The 21,477-nt window shown below is 37.4% G+C and overlaps 4 protein-coding genes and 1 long non-coding RNA gene across 9 annotated transcripts; 1 reads left to right on the forward strand and 4 right to left on the reverse strand.

The window, feature by feature from the left end:
- The first annotated feature begins 1,211 nt into the window (after positions 1 to 1,211).
- On the forward strand, positions 1,212 to 2,757 carry LOC113779871 (ethylene-responsive transcription factor WIN1-like). Its single transcript, XM_027325635.1, has 3 exons — positions 1,212 to 1,353; positions 1,528 to 1,620; positions 1,960 to 2,757. The coding sequence occupies exons 1-3, from the start codon at positions 1,343 to 1,345 to the stop codon at positions 2,555 to 2,557; spliced, it is 702 nt and encodes a 233-aa protein (XP_027181436.1). The 5' UTR covers positions 1,212 to 1,342; the 3' UTR covers positions 2,558 to 2,757.
- Positions 2,758 to 6,335: 3,578 nt separating this feature from the next.
- Positions 6,336 to 6,868, reverse strand: LOC113781364. The gene is made up of 2 exons (XR_003469591.1): positions 6,719 to 6,868; positions 6,336 to 6,630 (listed from the first exon to the last, which is right to left on the reverse strand). It is a non-coding gene; the product is annotated as an uncharacterized LOC113781364 (long non-coding RNA).
- LOC113781363 lies at positions 6,869 to 9,732 on the reverse strand. The gene is made up of 2 exons (XM_027327282.1): positions 8,742 to 9,732; positions 6,869 to 7,472 (listed from the first exon to the last, which is right to left on the reverse strand). The coding sequence occupies exons 1-2, from the start codon at positions 8,842 to 8,844 to the stop codon at positions 7,171 to 7,173; spliced, it is 405 nt and encodes a 134-aa protein (XP_027183083.1). The 5' UTR covers positions 8,845 to 9,732; the 3' UTR covers positions 6,869 to 7,170.
- Positions 9,733 to 9,994: 262 nt separating this feature from the next.
- On the reverse strand, positions 9,995 to 11,030 carry LOC113779773 (1,4-dihydroxy-2-naphthoyl-CoA thioesterase 1). Its single transcript, XM_027325486.1, has one exon. It carries the CDS (start codon positions 10,864 to 10,866, stop codon positions 10,372 to 10,374), a length of 495 nt encoding a protein of 164 aa, XP_027181287.1. The 5' UTR covers positions 10,867 to 11,030; the 3' UTR covers positions 9,995 to 10,371.
- Positions 11,031 to 13,470: 2,440 nt separating this feature from the next.
- Positions 13,471 to 20,132, reverse strand: LOC113780986 (RNA-dependent RNA polymerase 6). 5 transcript variants are annotated; one of them, XM_027326795.1, is made up of 5 exons: positions 20,003 to 20,132; positions 19,322 to 19,523; positions 16,433 to 19,226; positions 14,936 to 15,814; positions 13,471 to 14,016 (listed from the first exon to the last, which is right to left on the reverse strand). In XM_027326795.1, exons 3-4 carry the CDS (start codon positions 19,154 to 19,156, stop codon positions 14,939 to 14,941), a joined length of 3,600 nt encoding a protein of 1,199 aa, XP_027182596.1. In that variant the 5' UTR covers positions 19,157 to 19,226; positions 19,322 to 19,523; positions 20,003 to 20,132; the 3' UTR covers positions 13,471 to 14,016; positions 14,936 to 14,938. The 5 variants fall into 5 exon arrangements, with proteins under 5 accessions (XP_027182596.1, XP_027182595.1, XP_027182599.1 ...); XM_027326794.1 differs by lacking the exon at positions 19,322 to 19,523; XM_027326798.1 differs by having other exon boundaries at positions 13,471 to 13,864; positions 16,433 to 19,523.
- Positions 20,133 to 21,477: the final 1,345 nt, after the last annotated feature.

The raw sequence follows: 21,477 nt of genomic DNA on the forward strand, positions 1-21,477 counted from the left end.
TTCAGCTCCATATTTTATTTTATTCTTTGAATTTAACTTTGATCTATTGAATAAAGATTTCTAAAAAAAAAATATCAAATTATCACTTGTGGACACCCGCAGAGGAAGTGGGGGGGGGGGTGAGAGAGTTTTTTGGCAATGGGGCGAGGGACAGGGGGAGGGATCCCCCATCCAAAACCCGCCCTGTTGCCATCCCTAACTCTAGTGGGACCGTTCACACCCTTTTCTCCTTTTTTTTCCCCTCTCTTTACTGCTAGCTTGGGAGGCATTGATTAATTAGGTCTTTAGAGAATCCCAAATTAAGACGATGTTGCAAATTAAAATTGGTAATGCAATCATTCCGAGTGACCTGTGTAGACGGAGTGAGATGATTTCTTACGACTGTTATCTGTTGACCCATGCTCTGCTGCTGCCTGGCGGTAGTCAAAGGGTTTTGACATATTTCTCCACTTATCCCAACAAACTATACGGTTGGCCGGGATAACATCATCATACTATAGCCAGTTTGCGTGGCATGTTCATATCAGGTGCCTCTCCAGTTGAATTTCTGTCCAGTTGCGTAAACTAGTACAATTATTGGTGCAACAATCGTGAGTTTTACGTTCACTTAGTACGAAAAAAATCATAGATGCAGTACATGATTGGAATTGGAGAGGCCCTGTTTCTGGAAGTGTTCAGGAATGGGTGAGTTTTGTTGATTTGTTGGTTGATCCCTGAGTGAACAGGATTCAGGGGAGGAGGAGGAGGAGGTATGAAATCATCCGAAGTCAATGCCGCACGACTCAAATTTGCCATTTTTTTTACGAGTACGACTCTAATTCCACAGCCAGTAGTAAATTTCCCTGCGGGAAAGTCTCAAGATACGTTTGAGGTTTGACCATATCGGCTTCAGAAAGATTGGACGTACGTGTCATAACTCATCGTATTAAAATAAAAGCATCTGAGTTAGTAGAGCAGTAGTAAATGTCATCCTGGTTTTGAGTGAGTGCTTTTGACCAAAGTAGTTTCACTTTCATTCATTTTACAGCTGATGCCAAGAAATGCAGGCCAAAGAATACAGCTATGCACAATTTGTCCTTTTCATCATGCTTACTGCTTAGAGATGATGCATTTACTCTCGAGTAGATACGAAGCACTTATATAAGGTCTAGTAGTCCTGGACCTGGTACTTCTACTTTCACTCCCCACAGAGAAAGAAAGAGAGAAAGAAAGAGAGAAAGAAAGCAGGGAAGAAGAACTAGTACACACTGCTAGGGTGTGTGCAGGTGAAGCTTTAATTGCAGTTTCCTAAAGCGATTGGACTTTGGTCCGTCCATCCTTCCATTACCACCGACAACTACATATGATCCAGAGGTACTGCACTCCAGACTCCTTCCATTACCCCTCTCTTATTAACTCTGCTCACCATCTCCATCTATCTGTCTCTCTCTCTCTCACACACACTCACACACACATCTTTTCTTGATTTGCTCTCTCTGCAACTCTCACATTATAATCTTCTCTCTCGTTTATCTGTCTAAATAATAGGACAACAACCAACATGGTACCCTCCAGGAAATTCAGAGGTGTCAGGCAACGCCAGTGGGGATCTTGGGTGTCAGAAATCCGCCACCCTTTATTGTAAGCCTTACTAGTATGTATATAGTACTATATGCATAGAATCCCTCCGAACACATGTACGACTTGTATCTCACAATATTCCTTTCTTTAATCTCTTACAAGAGATTTGGTCTGAAGCAGTATTTGTACTTGCTTCGTCAGCCTTGCATTCTGCAATTTGGCATTTCACAATCTCGAAACCATTGGAAGAAATGTGACCAAAAAAAAAAAAAAAAAGGGCTAACGCTTCTTATGCATCAAGATCTTGTTCAAGAATTTCACAATTCTTCTTTTTGTTTTTTCTTAAGAAACTGCTCCATGAATTCTGCTTTTTTTTTTGTTTTCTGTTTGTTTGTGCAGGAAGAAAAGAATATGGCTAGGGACATTTGAGACAGCAGAGGCAGCAGCGAGAGCCTATGATCAAGCAGCCATATTGATGAATGGCCAAAATGCCAAAACCAATTTCCCGGTGGTGAAGGAGAATCCAAACGAGCCGTCCCGAAAAACCAGTACTGATCATCAAGATTCCCGTCCCTTAAGCTTAACAGCTCCACCTGCGGAGTCCCTCTCCGAAATCCTGAGTGCAAAACTGAAGAAATGCTGCAAGGATCCAGCACCTTCGCTCACTTGTCTGAGGCTTGACAATTCCCAGATTGGGGTGTGGCAGAAGAGGACAGGTCGTCATTCCGGCTCCAATTGGGTACTGAAAGTTGAGCTTGGGAAAAATAAAGATCACCAAAATTCAACCCAACAAGCCTCATTATGCTCCTCTTCTTCCACCACAACCGCCACCACCACTTCTTCATCATCAGGATCATCCACGACTTCTTCTGGTACTGCTGCTATTGATCAACATGAAACTGGAGTTGGGATGGATGAAGAGAATAGAGTGGCGATGCAGATGGTGGAAGAACTGCTCAACTGGAATTGTCCACCACCGTATCTCACCAATCCTTAAAAGACAGTTATTAGCAGATGATAATATTATATAAGCTACTATTAGCAATAATTAATACAAGTAGTTTTCATTGTATTTTGCTGCTTTTGAATTGACTACAAAACTTCAGGGATGCTGCCTAAATTTGTTTCTAAATCCTTTTCTTAAGGTAGCATCTTCTTGAATAGGACATTACCATAACAGAAGTAGTGATTAAAATCTTCCTGTAATGTCGTAAGTATTTGCTGATGTAAATATTATATATATATAAATATATATATTTGCAAATACAATTAATCAGAATATATGCATCGATCTTTAGCTGATGATGATGTCGACTTCTTGTTAATTAATGCTGGTAATAATAATATGCATGTTCTGATACAAATGTGGTACGTACGTTTAGACGAAACTTCCTTTACAACTGTCAATTGCCTTCCCAAGTCCATATCGCATTCAATGCCAATTACTACAGCCTTCATCATCCTGTTCACTCACTGTTAAGAGAAGAATCATCAGAAGCTTTTCATTTCTTTATCATAACAGGATTGTTCTTTTCTTTTCTTTTTACTCGGTCCAATGAAATTGAATTTTCAAGTCATAGATTGCTTTCTTCAGATAGCTAGCAGCTACTTGTATCTCCTTTTACCTGCCTTTATCAACCTCGGCCTGAGCCCTTTTTTATTTGGGGTTCTTTTCTTCCTCTGGGGACACTTGGGAACCAGAATAGCATTTTGGCAAGAGATTCTATACTGATTTTCCTTTGGAAATTGACCACCTCTTATATCTTCTTTACTTTTCTTCTTCTTAATTATATTGGCTTCACATCGATCTCTTTTGTAATAATGTCATTAATCATAAGTTTTCAACAATATTAAACAAAAACTTTCCAAGATTTAAGACTAATAATAATGACTCATGCACTGTCTATAGTACTTCCCTTGCAAAAAAAACCAGGATTAATAGAGCCCGGAGGGTCAAGGGGGCTAATATTATTCATGATTTTTCCTCACACACTAGGATTGATGCACTTAATAATGTAGTAAAAAAAAAAAAAAAAGAGACCCTCATGCTTTTTTGGTGGAGATAATTTGCTATTTGACCCAATAACAAGAACTGGTGAAAATGGCATATCATATATAGTAGTAATCCTTAAAATGTGCCTGTGATCATGACCACCTGAAAACTTCAAAAAAGGTAGAATATAAGATAAGGGCTTTGGGCGGTTGATGGTCCAGGCTCTAACAAGATTGAACTCTTCCAACGAAATTAGGTGGCTGTTTCCTTTAAACTTTAAAGCATGATGATGAATTATGGCCACCAAGCTGATAACCCAAATTAAATGACTGCATATCCATTTCCGTACGTACAAAACAACCCCCCCCCCCCCAAAACAACAAAATAAAGTTGAGTTTTCATTTTTTTTAACGCCATTTTTTGCCTACCACAATCCAGTGGTTGCGGTAATGAGGCACGTGTACGTGGGATTTCGTAAAAAGTGACATGTTCCAAAATTATTGGACAGTTTTTTTATTATTTCATTAGTTGTAGGAAAACTTCAAATTTAATGTTAGGAGTAAATCTTATCAAGTTGTTAGAAGCACATACGAAACAACACTATCAAGTTGTGTATATCATCCTCCAGTTCAGACATTCTGATACCCTGAAACCTAACCTATGTATTTTTCAGGAGTTATAAGAAGGTTTTGTCAGATAAACTAGGTCGCAAATTGTTTTATCAACAGGTGTGCTTAAGATGACCATGCATGCATTTGCATGGTCATCATTCGTAGTCCAACAAATATTATTACAGGCTTAGAGCCAAAAAAAAAACATGCAATGCTGCTCCCAAAAATACTAACAACTTAAACGTCAAGAGATGCATGGGAAGATGTGGTCTTTACTTTTGTAAGAGTTACATCTAGCTGTGCCGTCAACGAGCTTAGAGACACAAAAGACGCATTGATCAAATCTTGAACTCCATAGTTAAAACTTAAATGTCACAAAAATTTTTTTCCTTTGTTTAAATACTTGGTGGGTATACATGTGGCGCGAGTGTATGTAGAAACATTCAGTCGTCTTTGCATGATGCATGTCGCTGTTTATCTACATCAAATTAAGATGTTTTTATAGGTCTCCCAGAAGAGAAGAAGAAGAAGAAGAGAGGATGTTGAGGGTTCCCTCAGCAGCAGTTGTTGCATTCAAGTCAACTTCTGCCTCTGGATGACAATATTCCATGTGGCTAACAATCACTGGGGGGTTTCTTAAAACTTCCACGAACGTCTTTAAGGACTGAAGCTGACATGAAATGGGTAGATTTATTGGTGGTTGGTTTGGTTATTCATTAATGTCAGAGTTAGCCATTTTCAAAGCAGTCAATTTGCCACTGCATAATCTGTGCACATCTTTTCTATTGTTTGAGTTCAACAATTAGGTAGAGATGAGATGAAAATCTATATGATGTGGTTGATATTTGTTATTGTTGCTTTATGGATTAATTATAGTAGTATATATGGTATATGTTTTTCTAATTAAAACATGCTGCAGCTGAAGAAATTGATGTCTTTAAGGACTGAAGCTGACATGAAATGGGTAGATTTATGGGTGGTTGGTTTGGTTATTCATTAATGTCAGAGTTAGCCATTTTCAAAGCAGTCAATTTGCCACTGCATAATCTGTGCACATCTTTTCTATCGTTTGAGTTCAACAATTAGGTAGAGATGAGATGAAAATCTATATGATGTGGTTGATATTTGTTATTGCTTTATGGATTAATTATAGTAGTATATGTTTTTCTAATTAAAACATGCTGCAGCTGAAGAAATTGATGTGGAGGTACTAACAACTATTTGCCCACAATTTTGGTCTCAAAAACAGTGGATGATCAATTTTGTGTTGCATAAAATTACACTTTCCTCCTCGATCTATTATTTTGGTGCCTGTAATTTCAAATTTGCTCTCAAGACTTGCAAAATATGTCCATTTGATCCTATTTTGTGTGGAAAAGTTACATATGTTGTAATCAGTTGTAAGACAACTGTTGAAATACGCCAACTTTTCTTACAGATTTCACTAGATTATATTTCGTATCAAAATAATTTAGTTAGTAGCAGAATAAGTATATTTATTAACCAAGATCTGCATGTTGATTTGTTAACAGATATTTTACCTAAGATTTGCTAGTAGAAAATTATGTTTTGTTGAGATTTTTTTTGGATAATTGTTAGGTGGATATTTTGTTAGTTTGTTTTATGTACTCACTATAAATGGTGAGTTGATGAATCAATAACATAAGTTTATTTTCAGTTTCAATACAAGTCTTTTATAAGATTTTTTTTTTTTTTTTGCAACACTAATGTGTTGTTTCTTAGTTTATGCCCAAAAAAATCAACAACACCAGGTCGGTTAATTCACCATGATCTGAAATATTTAAATCAGATCCACACCTTCTAATATGAAAAAACAAGTTGTAAAGTGATGCAATATTATGACTATAATGCAATCAGCTGAGAAGAACTTTGAAAATTTTGTTATTCATAGAATCAATATTTACCTGTATAATCAATTTAAAGCACATGCCTCACCAAACATACTTTGACTTTAAAAAGTTGATTCACATTTTCTGATTGAAACAGAAAAGATAAACAAAATCAATTGGGGCCAAAGTAAATGGACAGATTCACAGCATTATGAACCATTAGGTTTTTCTTTTCTTCCTTTTTCCAACCCCCTTCCTTCTGTTTTTGGGTTTGGGCTGAAATTGAATACATTGAGGACCAATCAAGGTGCTCAGGAGGCAAAACGCATGGATAATTGTGCTATGGATTTGTGAAAGCAGTTCCAACTCACGCATACAAATCTTGCTATTCAATGAACATGGACTTTAGGACAAGGAATTTGATTAAAACTGCATCAGGGAAAAGCAGGAAAGAAAAGAAAAGATGAAGACTTGTGCTATCTAGCTGGCACAAGAGTCAAGAAGCTGCATTTGTGTTCTTGATGCTGTTCAATCAATTTCCAATCAAACTCTGTCAGAAGTCATTTTTAGTCATCCCATCTTCTCAATTTTAAGAACATCAATTGGCCCAGTGACACTGCAGCATGAGGAAAATTAATATTAGCAGGCCACATCAAAGCAATATCATAATCTTGATGTTGAATTGCTGCAAATGTTGCTTTTACATGTGTTGTAATGGTTTGGATCAATTCGATTAAATATGCAGCGTGATTCTGTAGATACAATCATTACTTTGTTAATCATTTCCTCCTTTGGTTCCTGAACGTGGTAGCCACGCCAAGAATGCTATCCCTGTGCAAATAATGAACCCATGTCAAAATATCATGTTGCAGAAACTGATTGTGCAATAGTTGGTTAAGAAAATTTTTAAAACAAGAACATTTATGTCATGTGGGATTTCCATGTATAACTCATGACCAAGCAACGAGGACTTCATTCGAGGGTTTGCCATTTGAAGACGGTATATTTCCTCTGGTCACTTAGCAGTTATAGGCTATAGTAATATGGAATCATGAGTTCTAGCTTGTGTTCCTTAACCTATCATAACAGTTGCTATTGCTCAGCTTGAACTTGACATGATATGCTGAGCTGACAAGAGGATGTACCCGCTCAGTTGTTAAAGACAGCCACAGAATGGTAATTTTGTCCACCAGGCTTCCCAGCAATGTGACCTGATGACCATTAGCAACCAGCAAATGCTCATGGATTCAGAATCAAAATTAAGCAATGTTCTTAAAGATAGGTACAATTCATGGATGCTTTCCCTGGTCCTCAATGTTGATGTAAAATCTGCAACTAAACGTCGCATCTGAGAAGGAAATGATTGTGAAAGTACTTCCCTGCTGACAAAGAATCGAAGTGGCATCACCGTTTCAATATTTTGAGCAATTTCCTTCATGATAATTTTGCCATCTTGATCTGCAATGTGCAAGAAATAAGCATGCTAAACTTGCCAGTATCAGATGAAGGGGAAGGTATTAAAAATAGAACAAGTGCAGTTCTTATTCTTTTTGCTAATTATTAGGCAAAAAGGTTCATAACCTCAATTAATCAGTCAATTAAACCATGTGCTGAAGAGTGGTGAGATACATACAATCACCAGACTTGAACAAAAAATCTGTGTAGTTACTCTTTTGCAACCTCTCAGTTTTTTATAACCAGTTTTTGTTAGCACTTTCATTCATAATTATTAGTCAAGAAAACTCCACGCCAAAGCAGGGGACAGAAAAGAGCAGAAGTGGAGTACAGAGAAAGGTAATTATGATTATTTGGATAATCTATCAAGAAGTTTTATTTGCATATATAAGATACAATTTCTCAAAAAATGTTAAGATTGCAAAGAAAAAATCACTTGTGCATCAGAAGATTGCTGTGACATCTTAGCTTCCTCCAAGATCAGAGTTTGTCAGATTACCATAATCACAAAGCTGGATACTATATCCTGGAATATGCTTGTACATATTGGAGGATTGAGGCCTGTAAAACTACATGTGAATATAATAAGAGCTGTCAATTTCTATCTTTATATACAGGATGATTAACAGTCTCCGCTACCAAAATGTTCTTGCACCTGCGAATTCGATTTTGGAAAGTAAATGCAAAATTTGGAAAGCAAACACAAAATAAGTAACAGAAGCCTAGTAGCTAACTCCGGCAAAAGGACTCAGCAACCTATCTCTATTATCAATCTATTTATTGCGCTTCTGTATATTGGTTATTTTTACATTCCAAACAAGTTGAATTTGAATGTTACTTGGCAGACAATTGCCTAGCATTCGTGTCATTTGAAGGAAAAAGGGTAAAACGAGGCAGACATGCAAACAACCATGCTCCTGTCTACGATGTTGTCTCTAGCAAGCCAAAAGTGAAGATTAACCACATTGCATAAGTGACTAGCAGGTATTAATCCTGCTGCAATGGGGAATAATCTTGACAGAAAACTGAAATAACAGCTTGGGAATAGCCATCTCCAAACATCATTCTTATCTAATCTTTCTGAAGCCGTGGTCTGCCTGTGCCTTGTTCCAGTGAGAAATCCTCTAGCTACTTGACAGCTGCTTTTTGAAAGTTTAGAACTATAGATATGAGAGTCTTCACTAAAATCTGGATAAGCATATTATAATCCATGTAGGGATATAAATCAAGCAAAGGGGCAAGCAAGCAATATATGAATTGTTGTACCATTACCTGTCCCTGTTTTAACATAGCATACTAGGATACTTCTATAACCAACATCAGAAAGTGAGAACAGTGGAAACAAGATGTCAAAGCAGCTATGGAAGTCCTCCATACATCCAAAAGGTCAGCTAAGGGCAATAACAATTCAACCAAATTTTATAGGAGTTTCAGCGACTCTTATCCTGGCAGCATGTTGATGTCTTGACGCACCATGGCACATAACTTCAATTCCAGAACCTCCAATTCTCCAACCATATGTAATATGGAAACACAGGTTCAGGTGATTACTTGTTAAGGACATAAGACAGCAATTCTTATCCTAAAATAAAACACAGTGTAGTGTTAGCAGTAAAGAGCCAAAGAAAAATGTCAGATGATTCGATGAGATTGGATCATTCTGCCTTATAAATGGAAAAAAAAAATTGTAAACAGATGGTAAATAGATGCCATTCACAACGTTTCATCCCAAGAAAGAATTTGTCGATGCACATGCTTGTGATAAGATAATGTGGCTTCAATAGCGAACTGTTACAACAAGATTTTCTAGCAATATGACACGGCAAGTATCTTCTAAAAATCTCTTAAAAACCAGTCCCTGATAACGGGTTGTGAATCGCTATTAAGCAAGATGCTGCCTATTATGAGATTTTTGCTTCCATCTTGCAGTCCAATTAGGCATATTAAGGATGCTTTGCCATGGTTTAACTTCTTGAAAGTTGGGATGCATCTTAGCGGCTACTTAAAAAAGATGAACTTGGATTTAGTTTTGTTTTATAATCCCTGTTTTGAAAATTGTTGGGGGAAGGAGCATCTTCAGTAAATTTATTTTCGAATTTTGAAATCTAATAGGCTGTTTTACCCAAGCCATGTATTAGTTCAAAGAACCATTTAAATACAATGGTGCTCACGATTTCTAACCGACAAACCAAGAACGCATTACTTCTGACTTCTCATGTACTGACAGGACATAAACAGCTTAACACATACATTTCTTATGAGTTATCTTCTTGAAAATTCAAACTTCAGAAAGTTTTGAAAATCCAGAAATTAAACTTCAGTTTGAAAGGCCTTAAGATGTCTAGAAAGTTCTCTTTTACAGCCAGCCCAAGTTATGAACTTTTCTTTCTATGATTGAAGTACATATTGCGGCAGAAGCTTCGAACATTCTGAGATGTAAAAGTACCAACGTTAAAGCAACACAGACATAGAAACTACTGGAGTAAAGGATATGCAGGAACCTTGAAAAATTTAATACCTAAGGATGATTGTACCAGGTGTATCTTCTTAATTACTAAGAATTTTTGGAGGCAGGACAAGGCCATAGTAACATCACAAGACATATTTGCATACAATAAAATCACTTCAATGTCCTCTAATTCCAACTTATTCTAACTGGGGACTTATAAAATTAGCTTTCTTTCATTCACTTTTCAAGAGATTCCCAACTACAGGTACCTGCACAGAGCATGAGGTGACTACTGACTATAAGTTACATCATGAAGGAAGGGGTTCATGATACTCCCCAAAATCTTCAGATATCTGCGAATTCTGCAAATAGCCGTGCAATGATTGTGCAGCAAATGATTTGAGTTTCTTATTGATTGTACAAGACATGATGTACAACTTCAAGAAGTGGGATTCATAATTTAGCATACTTCTTCAGATTGTCGCCTGCATTTTTAGCATTTTCTGGGACAGGCAAATTACACAAAAGAGTAACTCTTGATGAAGCAGTCAAAGATCTTTCTTCTGATGAATTAGAGAAGGTATTTCTACTAGTACCAATCTTCCAGAGCTTCACTTCCCAGACTTGAACGGTTTTGCCAAGACTAACAGGAGTAGCCTCAGCAAAGACAAGGTCTCCCAAATGAGCACTCTTGACATGATTGATACTAAGGTGAATCCCAGCAACCCTTTTGAACCCGGATGCCATGTGGGCTCCTATACTTGCCAACGACTCTGCAATCAGAGCTGAGACTCCTCCATGCAGGACCTTGAATGGCTGACAGCATTTGAGGGACACTTGAATGTGGCCTGAGACTTTGTCAGCTGAAAGCTCTTCAAACACAAATCCAAGTGCAGCTAGTGTAACATCAACTGCCTCTGTCTTTACTGCAGATGATGATGAAGCCATGGATGATGATTTTCTTCCTTTCGGTCTACTCTGTTTTCTCTTTTTGTTTATGGTGATGATATTGATGATGATGCTCTTGTCTCCTCTTTTTGGATGATGAGCAAAGTCGTTCAGTTGGTTAGGGAATTTTTTTTATTTTAATTTTTTTCTCGTGGGAGTTAGGTAGCATAATGGTAAGCATCTACTACGAACAATGGTTGGCCTTCGGCCTGCTGGGATTAGAATTTGGTGTAAGGGTCTGTTTGGTTCGATATACGATGTTTTCCCCGAGGAAACATTTTCGGTGAAAATCTTTTTCCAAAGTATGTCTAGTGTTCCCTTCATTTTCTGGTGTCTGGTGTAATTTTGAGAAAAAGTTTCAAAAACCTTAAATGCGACAACAATAATTTCATCTCCGGATTTCTCTTTCGTTAATTGCTACTAACAATTACCAGTACCCTGCCTACTTCTTCAATCATCAGAGGCAATCTTTAATCCAAATTTTTCTAAGTCCCAAAAAGTCAAATTAAACATCAGAATTAGGGACTCATCATTTTTCAAACCAATTGTATATCGTATTAATAAAGGGTGGATAACTTACATTATATGGTTACCATGGATTTAACCATTACTAGAAATTAGCAATTGAAGAATGATGCTCATTAACTCTTCCTCTAGAAGTGTTCCTCCAGTCTCGTTACTTTTTTTCAAGTTATCTTTCTCCAAAACTTCTCAATGCAAGCTCAATCTAGAATTGCAATTTTTTATAATCCATTAATGTATCTGCATGCGGTGCAAAAAAAAAATTACTATAGAGAAAAAACATGAGAAAGAGGGAAGAGTGAACAGTCATAATTTACAGTAACAAGATATTACTCGTGATTTGATTTCTATGAATTACTTAATGGTTCGATACAATAACCAAGTGGTGAAAAGACCGATAAGTCGTCGTAGTTATGGGAAATCAACTTCCATACTCTAATTTAGGAGTTCATTTTAAACTAGGCTATGTAAACCACTTCATAATAACTGAGTCCCTTTGCAGCCAGAAAAATGGAAATTCAAGAAAATACTTTTTGGAAAAGATTTTTAATCCAGACAAACAGACCCTAAGACCGATAAGTTTTCACGGTCAGAGTTTGACATTTCACGTGTGTGGTGTGGTATACCTGCCATTATTGGTTCCCACTTTCCAACGTTGCCAATTCTTGTCGATTCCTTCATCAAACTGATTTATTTTTTAAATAATCTTTATCCTTCAAATTATATTCGAGGAATATAGCCAGAAAATTTGGGAGTTTTCATCAGAAACTGAAATATAAAAGAACAATTTCAAACGTGTTCTTATTATTATTTTTTTTCGGCGTAACGGTCTCCTACTCCTAAAGGAGGGGGGAACCTACTCTATGGGATGATCTAACTGAGTCGGGAGAACCTAACGATAACTGAACTATCATCAGATCAAACGAGTGTATTACATATCCGTATGGATTTAAAACAAATTTCATATAGAAACACATTGATGGAACACAAAATTTGTATCTTGACCTTCCATCCTACAATTAATATGGTAGCCATCACCCCAAGAGGGAGTTGATTATTTCAAACGTGTTCAACAATGTGAAAAATTCATATGAACAATAAATTGCAAAGTTTGACAAATACATTAGTCGGCCCACCTACAGGCTGCATCATCATTATCTTGCAGAGCGCAAGAGCTATCTATGGCTTTGAATTCACAGCCATTGCAATTTGCAAATGGCTCAGAAAGAAACTGCACTCTTTTGTCTGTGACTGTGTTCTTCATCTGTACCTAAATGACTCACTCAAAAAGAATATGGACCACTAGTGAGTAGTGGCCTGAGTGCCATCCCCTGACTAAAATAATCTTTTGTTTTTCTTCATTTTTTTTTTCTTTTAATAAAGGAGATAGTACATATAGCATACTTCAAAACTGCAATTGTCCATTGTTTGTTGGTCTTCTAAGTAGAGCTGTAGAATTTGTTACTTTGCCTGAATAAATAAAAGAGTGAGCAACGTTTGATACAGCCTTGGAGTAGATGGTGATCAGATAGCAGATTACCAAACCTTCTTGACCCTGAATTTTTTGGTCTTTTTTAAGAAGCAAATGCCCAAGTAATAGAGCTGCAACAGCCAAGAAGGACGCAGGGCTCTGATGAATCAATTTTCTAGATGATCAATGATACATATTTTTCATGAAACTTCCATTCATTCCAGCGACTCTTCAACTTCACTTCCATTTTGAGAAGATCAATCCAAGATTAACAGAATCTATTGACAGATTAGAATGAAATGCTTGTATGCGTAACCCCATTTGTAAAAGTGTAAACGTGTTAACACCAGATTACATACATGTTTAGCAAGATTAAAAATCAATTTATGATAACTTACACGGTTTATTTCTGCAAATACTCTAGTTTAAGACTACAACCTTGCACCTTTGCCCTTGCATCTCCACTTGATATTCGGCAATACAAAGTATGAAAGAAGTTGAAAGAATAAATGAAGGCAAAATCATCATCAAATAACATCCAGTTCATATTTTTGGGTTGGGAAGGGGGCGGGGGGTGATTGGGGGGAAGGGAACATGTTGAAAAAGTACCAGACTTGGAAAATGAGATGGATTTTTCACTCTCAATTTAGAAATAATAGTACAATACGAGGAACAGGCTATAAGTTACATAATAAGACTTCATCACTTGTGCTGCACCAAAGTTTCAAACTTCACTAATTTGAGCATACAAAGCCACCTAGCTTTAACAGCAAAATGAAACAACACAATCTTTTATGTTGAGCTGGAAAGACCATACTGTCTCAGTATTGAGTAATGCAGATATGAGTTTATTTAGACTACTGAGAGTAAGAGCAGATTGACCTCCTCCACCACTTGCAGTAAACTGCAACGAAAGTCACGAGAACAAAGCAGGAATGGAGAAGTTGCAAATTCTTCCAAGTAAAGAAGAAACAATGCCTATTGAGATTTTAATGCCATCAGGTACTGTAAAGAGGAAGGACCATCAGCAAATAAGATATCCCTGACATAGGAAGCCTGTTGTAGAACCAGCAGTCAAAGTAAACCAGTAAACCTCATTGTGATGCACAGATGCAAGTGTGTCAAGCTCACCGATTTTCTGCATTAGGTCAACCGACCTGTTCATTTATTTTTTCATAATTGTATCACTCTGTTAAAGCCCAATTATTTAAAGAAATTACAAGTTTCAACGTCTTTATGTTGAAATAAAGAATTTCCAGCAACAAAAACTATGAGCTCTGCTATTATTTGAAAAAAAAAATTAATTCCAGTTACATCACAAAATAAGCTATCAGCAATAATTCCAGAGAAAGGGAAATTTGATGCATAATGTGGGGTACTAAAAGGATGGAACATGGTCCCATATGTCGAAGGATTTTGTGGGATCAAGCAGCAACTTGATTCTAGAAGTGATATTATGACATCAAAAGCAACAACTTTGACTAGTGCAAAACATAATGCACACAAGCACAATGAAAGATTCCGATCTGCTGTTGGAATCCAGTGAATTCTATTCTGTTACTATGGTAAGAAGCTGCTAGTTCATGATGGAAACTTTATTACCAGCTTGGTAAGGTAAGGAATCTACATAAACCTGGCATGTTCGCATGGCTGTATCAAAAAATAACTAGCTCATGGGGACATAAACAAACTAAAGAAGTAAACACTAGTTAATCGAAGTGCATCTAACTAGAGATTACTAAAAAATGACTTAGTTCATCAAACAATTTAGCATTTTCTAGAAGATAAGTCAACATCAGAGTTTTTACTTTGTTTAACTGTTCAAGTAGAGGTAACATATCAATTCAGTCATTTATCGTGGAAAGATATTGTGTTAATTGAATGGTGCTTCAGTATTTTTTCTTGAGTAAATATTTCTCACCATGTGGCCCCACTAGTGAAAGCACAAAGTTTTTAAGCAGTTGAATCCCCAACCATGCTAGCATAAATCACTTATGCAAATAGCAAACTACATCGAAAAAACAAACACCATCAAAGATATAGGGAAAAAAACAATAGAGCTTATAGTTTCTTTACCACTCATATCTTATCAGAAAGGTATCTCCCAAGCGAATCAATTGGCTTTGAGGAGTCAAGATTCCACGACCCCCTGCACCTAATTTTGATCTGGGCAAGATAATCAACAGCAATCCAAGCAAAGCTTAACATAACTGTCTCCTCAACACCATCTGGAAGTTGTAACTCCAGCGACCTTTGCAACCAAGTAGGGTGATATGTTACCTGATACCATGCCGAAGCCTTCTTTTCATACATAACATTCTTCTCATCATCAGTAGGGAGCTCAAAATCAGGTTCCATTTGCTCAAAAACTCTCCTAAACTCCTTTCGTAGGTTATTATAAGCATGCTTAAGCCTCTCTTTCAGATCACCGAGTTTTTTGCTACTGTACTTGGGCATTGACCATATATGACCAGTAACAACCTCTTCTTCCCTGCTCACTCTGTATTGTCCCAACAGACCATTCAACTGTCCATCGTACGAACACTTGGTATTCCATGCATGCTCGATGAACACCTCGGAACCAGGTATCTCAAGGTCTGTGTCATAAGGAATTTTATTTGAGGGAAATGTTAAATCAGATGTTGCAGCCTCACCTTCATCACAGGCGTCTTTGACTTGGCGATACAACTTACCCAAAATCTTTTTTGACTTGTATGACTGAAAATCTTCTTTACCCATAAAGTCAGGATACATTTTTGGTTTATATTCAGATGGCATATTCACAATTTTTCCAGTTTTGGGGAAATCAACTGCTGTTGCAGCAAGCTCTGCCAATTTAATGCACTTCTCGTCCAGTGCTCCATATTCACTAAGGTCAGCATGGACAACATGGGCATTGCATATTGCACCCAGGCTTTCTGTAACCATATTCTTGGAGAAGAAGTCAATAATGTCCTGAAAGTGTGACATCAAGGTGGAGAAAATTAAACTACGAATGTAAAAGATAATGCATTATGTCTCAACAACTCCAGATTGTAAACAGGTGCACCAGGTGGGTCAAATAATAATTTAAATAAGACTGATTGATCTAATCCATAAGAATCACAGAAACATACTATTAAACACAAAATGAACTCTAACACCTGGGTCGATTTCATCCATGACAACATGAAAAGTTTAAACAGTTTAATTCAAAACTCATAGCCCATGAAGTCATGATTGTTCTACCTGTAGCACTTTGCAGATGCATTTTATCAATAGTTCCTAGAATCTTATGATTATTCATGGTATTAATAGAACTTAAAATTCTGATTCTCACATATTTAAGGAAAAACTTCATTATAGCCATGTTTCTGCTTTTCAAAAATAATTTGACATACAAAAAGTATTCTTTGTTTACATACAAGTAACTACTGAATGCAACTTCCATAGTTTCTGAGACCTTTCTGAGCAATTTAGACCAAATCCCAAGATCAAAGACTGTAATTGAATAGTTTAACAGGATTTAGAATGATGAGATAGCCAAGGCCATCGAAAGGAAAACTCAGATGACAGAATCACGTAAACAATTACCGGATGATTCACTTCACGAGGCAATTTTCTAGCTTCTGCAGATGCATAATCCATTGGCATCCAGCTCCTTTTACTAGGGGGGATCAGATTACCATCCCAAGTAACAAAGTAAAGATCTCCATCCAGGTCACTTCCTGAAGCTTCATTTGCATGCGGTCTATCTCCCTTCTGAGGGAAGACTAAACAATCAGTAAGATGCCGCAACTCAGGGGCATCTACAGCCTCTAGAATCCGCACATCTCCAGGGTGCAGACAAGGATTTTTTGCTATTACTACAAGACCCTTGATCACCTGTAGATTTTTCTTTGTCTCTGAAAATTTAGATCCATGGCGGAAAAAGCAATTTTCCAAACAAGGGCCTGACACCTGGATAAAGCATTGGCCTTGTTCAAGCACAGCTAGCTCATCCAAGCATCCCATCAACCACCTTCCAGATGCAACAAAGATCCTAGCCCTTTCCCTAAGGTCTCCAAGCTGAGCAGCCCTTACACTAGTTAACATACCTCGCAAATGAGGTTCTGTTTCAGGATTAAATCCAGCGCTTAGCATTATTGCTGCCGTATTTCCTTGCTCAGCACATGAAGCAGTAACGACATCAAAAGCTACATCTGTGTCCTCAAGCATCAGATTCAATCTCAATATCATAGATTCCTGCATTCTCCAGAATATATTATCTTGGACACCCAAGGCAGATAGAAGAGTGATTATCTGCCGGTTCAGAAATCCAGGCTGAAATCGAGTCCAAGAACAAATTTCAAGTATTGTGTGGGTAGAATCAAACTTGCGCATGCTTTCTCTGAGGTAGAGACGATGCCCATTAGTTTTGGATGGCCAACACGCAACGACACCTTTACAACCTGCATATCTAATCTGATAAGCACACGGTGGATTTTCAGTCAAGCGCAATCGCTCTGCTACTTCAGCTGCTAGGTCAGACGTCATCATTCCAATCCCATCAGAGAAAACAAAAGTATTTCTCTTTATATCAGGGAGTTCTGAGTCAACCTGACTTGGTGGAACTTCCACTGTAGCATAAGTGGATGAGAAGCACTGTCCCATCCTAGCAGCACATTTCGCAACATTCCTGTCAGCAAACCTCCCCATCCAACTTATGATATTGGCTACTCTAACATTCTTGTTTTCAGCAAAAAACCAGGCAGAACGATCCCTCAACTGATTAGCTGAGAAAGCCAAGAAAGAGTACTTCCGCCCACATATATAAAATCCATTACTCAAGATATCTTTCACCCTTTTAAACATTGAGGTTCTCTGGAGGTTAGAATTGGAAGTGACATCCCAAACGATAGGAGCAGCATAATAACTTAAAAGATTCTTATTCAATGTCTGCATGCCTTCATCCATGAATGTAACCCTTAAAAATCGATCAGCAATGTCCCTATAATGTCTGAGGACCCTGTTTGACAGTTCCACTTCAGGTGGAAGACAGTAAGCTTTGGATGGCGTAATGATCACCCTTCTAACTTCAACGATATCATCCAACTGTTTAGGTCTCTCAGTAAGCTTGGGGTTTTTGTGCAGCCACTGCTGGACAGATTCCAGCTTCTTGGAAGCATCAAATAATGGCCACTTGTAAGAATATATGTGCTTTAATGCTGCTAGATTGACTTCTTCCGATTCAAGTCTCAGCAAGTCAAAAAACCTATCAGACATCTGATGCTGATTGATTATGCCCTTGTGCATGACGGCGTTGACCAAAAATAATACCTTAAAGGTTATGCCTTGCTTGTACTGGATACAAAAGAAAGGATCTGATGAGGCCATTCCAAAGTCAGGTTCATCTTTTATAAGCAGCTTATTTGCAGGAGACATGTATTGTACGTGAACCCTGGACTGTTTAAGATACACCAAGGCCCTTTCGAGGGTTCCACCGTTGCGAGGAGGAATTGAAATGCGGTATATGTTACATCTACCAATTGCCCCACTAGGTGTAAAATCCGTAGTGCGTATCCAGGGATCATCATCATCCAACAAATCAAATGGAACGGATTCTTCAATATCATCATCTGCAGTTCTATAATGAATACGAGGAGATGAAGCCAACTGTAACAAGATTACAAAACCTGAAGAATATCGGTATTGCCTTATTGCATTGATTTCTCGCACCAAGAACTCAACTTTGAAATTACATTTTATTACTGCATACTTGGATTCACCTTTAAAAGAGAAATCAGTATCCCTAGTAAATAGTAGTCTGCAACTCCCATTGAAGGGATCGACTAGAAAATCAAATGCTTTAGGAGGTCCCCTCCAACCAACAACAAATTCATCGTGACTAACCAAGACCCCAATCTCAGGGCTAACATTAGACAGCCGGAAAGGTGTTATGGTTCTCCTCCTCTCATTCATCCGATAGGGGTTTTCAGGGCCCAGGCTAACCTTCAGAGGTTTCATGCCCAATGTTAGTTCACCACGCCCTGCAGCATCCAGAGCACACTGCACTGCTTCTGAACTAGCGAAATGGACGAAAGCATGAGGTTTCACTCTTTCATAATCACTTTTTCTTTGTACGTGGTTACTGTCAATATCATTAGCAGGGTATGATTCAAGAGGGGTAGAGGAAGTCTTCAATCTGCACCTCCACACAGTTCCAATATTATCCTCAAAATAGTCTAAAAGCATTTTTGCAGTGACATAATCATCAAACCCTCCAACACTTATTTGAGTCACCACCAAATTCTTTTCACTTCCCTCTGATCCCATCATTGATGTCGCAAGATTTCCAAGATCAGATCCGTTACTACAAATGTCACTCTAGCGTAATCAGCAATGAATCCTGTCAGAAAATCCAACAGTTGTAAGAGAAATCTGAAATTCTCACATAGTAACAGCAGAACAACTGCACTAGTAGCAAGAATGTGGGATACAAACAAAGAGAAAGTTGGGAGGTGAAGCCATTGCCGTAACTTCAGCTCTGCAAACTACACGTCCACAAGAGCTACTATATTTTCAGACCAAGAACAAGAAAAACCACTTGCATACGCATCTCACAGAATCCAGACAGTAACAACGAATAAAACCGTGAAATTCCTTGCTTAACAGTCATGATCAATATGTCACAGTCAATGCTCTTCTGCACATAAACAACTTTATTTGAAGTGCTGTAAAAATTGGAACCTGACATGCATGCCACTCAAGAATTGCAATATGATATTGATGAGACAATATCAACCTAAATTGCTAATGATTCAGACGAATTATAGACTACTGAGACATCAACCATTATGTCCAAAAAGCCAGTCACGGTGCACGGTACACGAGCAAAACTAACATCCGAAAGAGAAAAGAAAAAAGAGGGACGAAATAAAAAACCAATCTTGATGAAATCCCAGAACAAAATGCACAATAATTCAAATGAAAGTTCTGAATCAGTTCAGTATACAATCTAACTAAAAAGGGGGAAAAAAGGACTTAATTTTAAGAATCCTTATCAGCAATATGCATGCCAATGGTGATCTTAATTTCTTTCAATAAATCATCAATAAAGAAAAACGCAAAACTTTGTGCAACCCCCCCCCCCCACACACACACACACACACACACAAAACTAACCTCTTTGAGCCGACGGTGTAAGATATTGAGTCCATTTCACAAACACCAGGCGTGTATAAAGCGAGGATAGAAGAGCAAAAGAGTACACAGCAAGACTGAGGAGTGACTTTACAGTTGACAAAACAGTAGACCCATATATATATTTATTTTTTGTTTCTTGTTGAATACTCTTAGACCAAATAATTTCAGGAAGAACTAGGACTACAGGAAGTAGCTAGTGTATGATTAGTTCGAATGATGGTTACTTAGGAAGGTTGTGAGAAGGACAGTTTTGCAGTCTACTTCACGCGGGAAGGCAACTTTGGCTTTTCAGGTGGGTACGGGAAAAAGAAGACAGTTCCGGTACCAGCCTTTTCTTCGTGGGATTGATATTCACTAGCTTATTTTGCTTTCCACTTCCCGCGGGAAGGCATCTTTGTGAGCTTGATGTCGTTTCTATTTCTGTTTTCCCTCTCTTCCTCACTTTCCAATCCTCCTCGCGTTTTTTATTTTTCTTTAAGAAACTTTCTTAGTAAGAATGGGAACTTAAGGTGACCTTGATAAAATCAAACTAAAATTTAAATTTGAATCTAAACTGAAGTTTGAATTCCTTCATTTAAGGAATTGTTAAGTGCTAAATTTGATATATATGATATTAAGTGATTAGTAAATAATTTATCACATAACCATTAAGTTTTGATTCAATAGCTACCAAATACGAACTGTAGTTCGGGGGTTCGAATCCCCCACCTGCATTGGACTAAGGATGGCAATGGAGTCTGGTGGCCACGGGTACCCCCCTGCGGGGGCGGGGGAGTATACCCCCACCGCCATCCCCCGTCCCAATCCCGTCAATCCCGCTTTATTGCCATCCTTACATTGGACCCTTTCTTTAGAATAGAATAAATTAATTATGGAAATGTTATAAAATAGAATAGATTAAGTTATGAGAATGATGTTCGAATGTGTTTGGATAGAGTGAGTGTATTTGGATAGAGTATTATTTGGAATAATTACTATAACACTTTTTATGATGTAATGTATGTGAGATATAACACTGTAGTTAGGAATATAAAAAAGTAGATTGGAAAATGTATTTATGATGCAAGCGAAATATTATTTGAGATAATTTAACAATCAAAATAATAATTTATCACATATTTTTTAGAACGAGTTTTGTCCAAAAAATTCAGTACCACTTAATTAATTAATTTAGATGTTCTAGTTTTTGTTATTAAATGTGTCTAAATATGTTAAAATTTGAATCCATTAAATTTAAGTATTGAATTGAGTTAACAAACATGACCTTTGTAAGAATAGGAGACGGTATTCTGCCTAAATAGTAGACACAGATAATAAATAAGAGAATACATACATACATAATGCATGTATGTTGGTCAAATGAATACATTCAGTCATTCATACATAATGCATATGAAATAAATTAAACATATATGGGTCTACCAGAAATGAGTCGAAATTTGAAAGAGAAACAA

This window comes from Coffea eugenioides, chromosome 8 (assembly GCF_003713205.1).
Source record: "Coffea eugenioides isolate CCC68of chromosome 8, Ceug_1.0, whole genome shotgun sequence".
Lineage (NCBI taxonomy): Eukaryota > Viridiplantae > Streptophyta > Magnoliopsida > Gentianales > Rubiaceae > Coffea > Coffea eugenioides.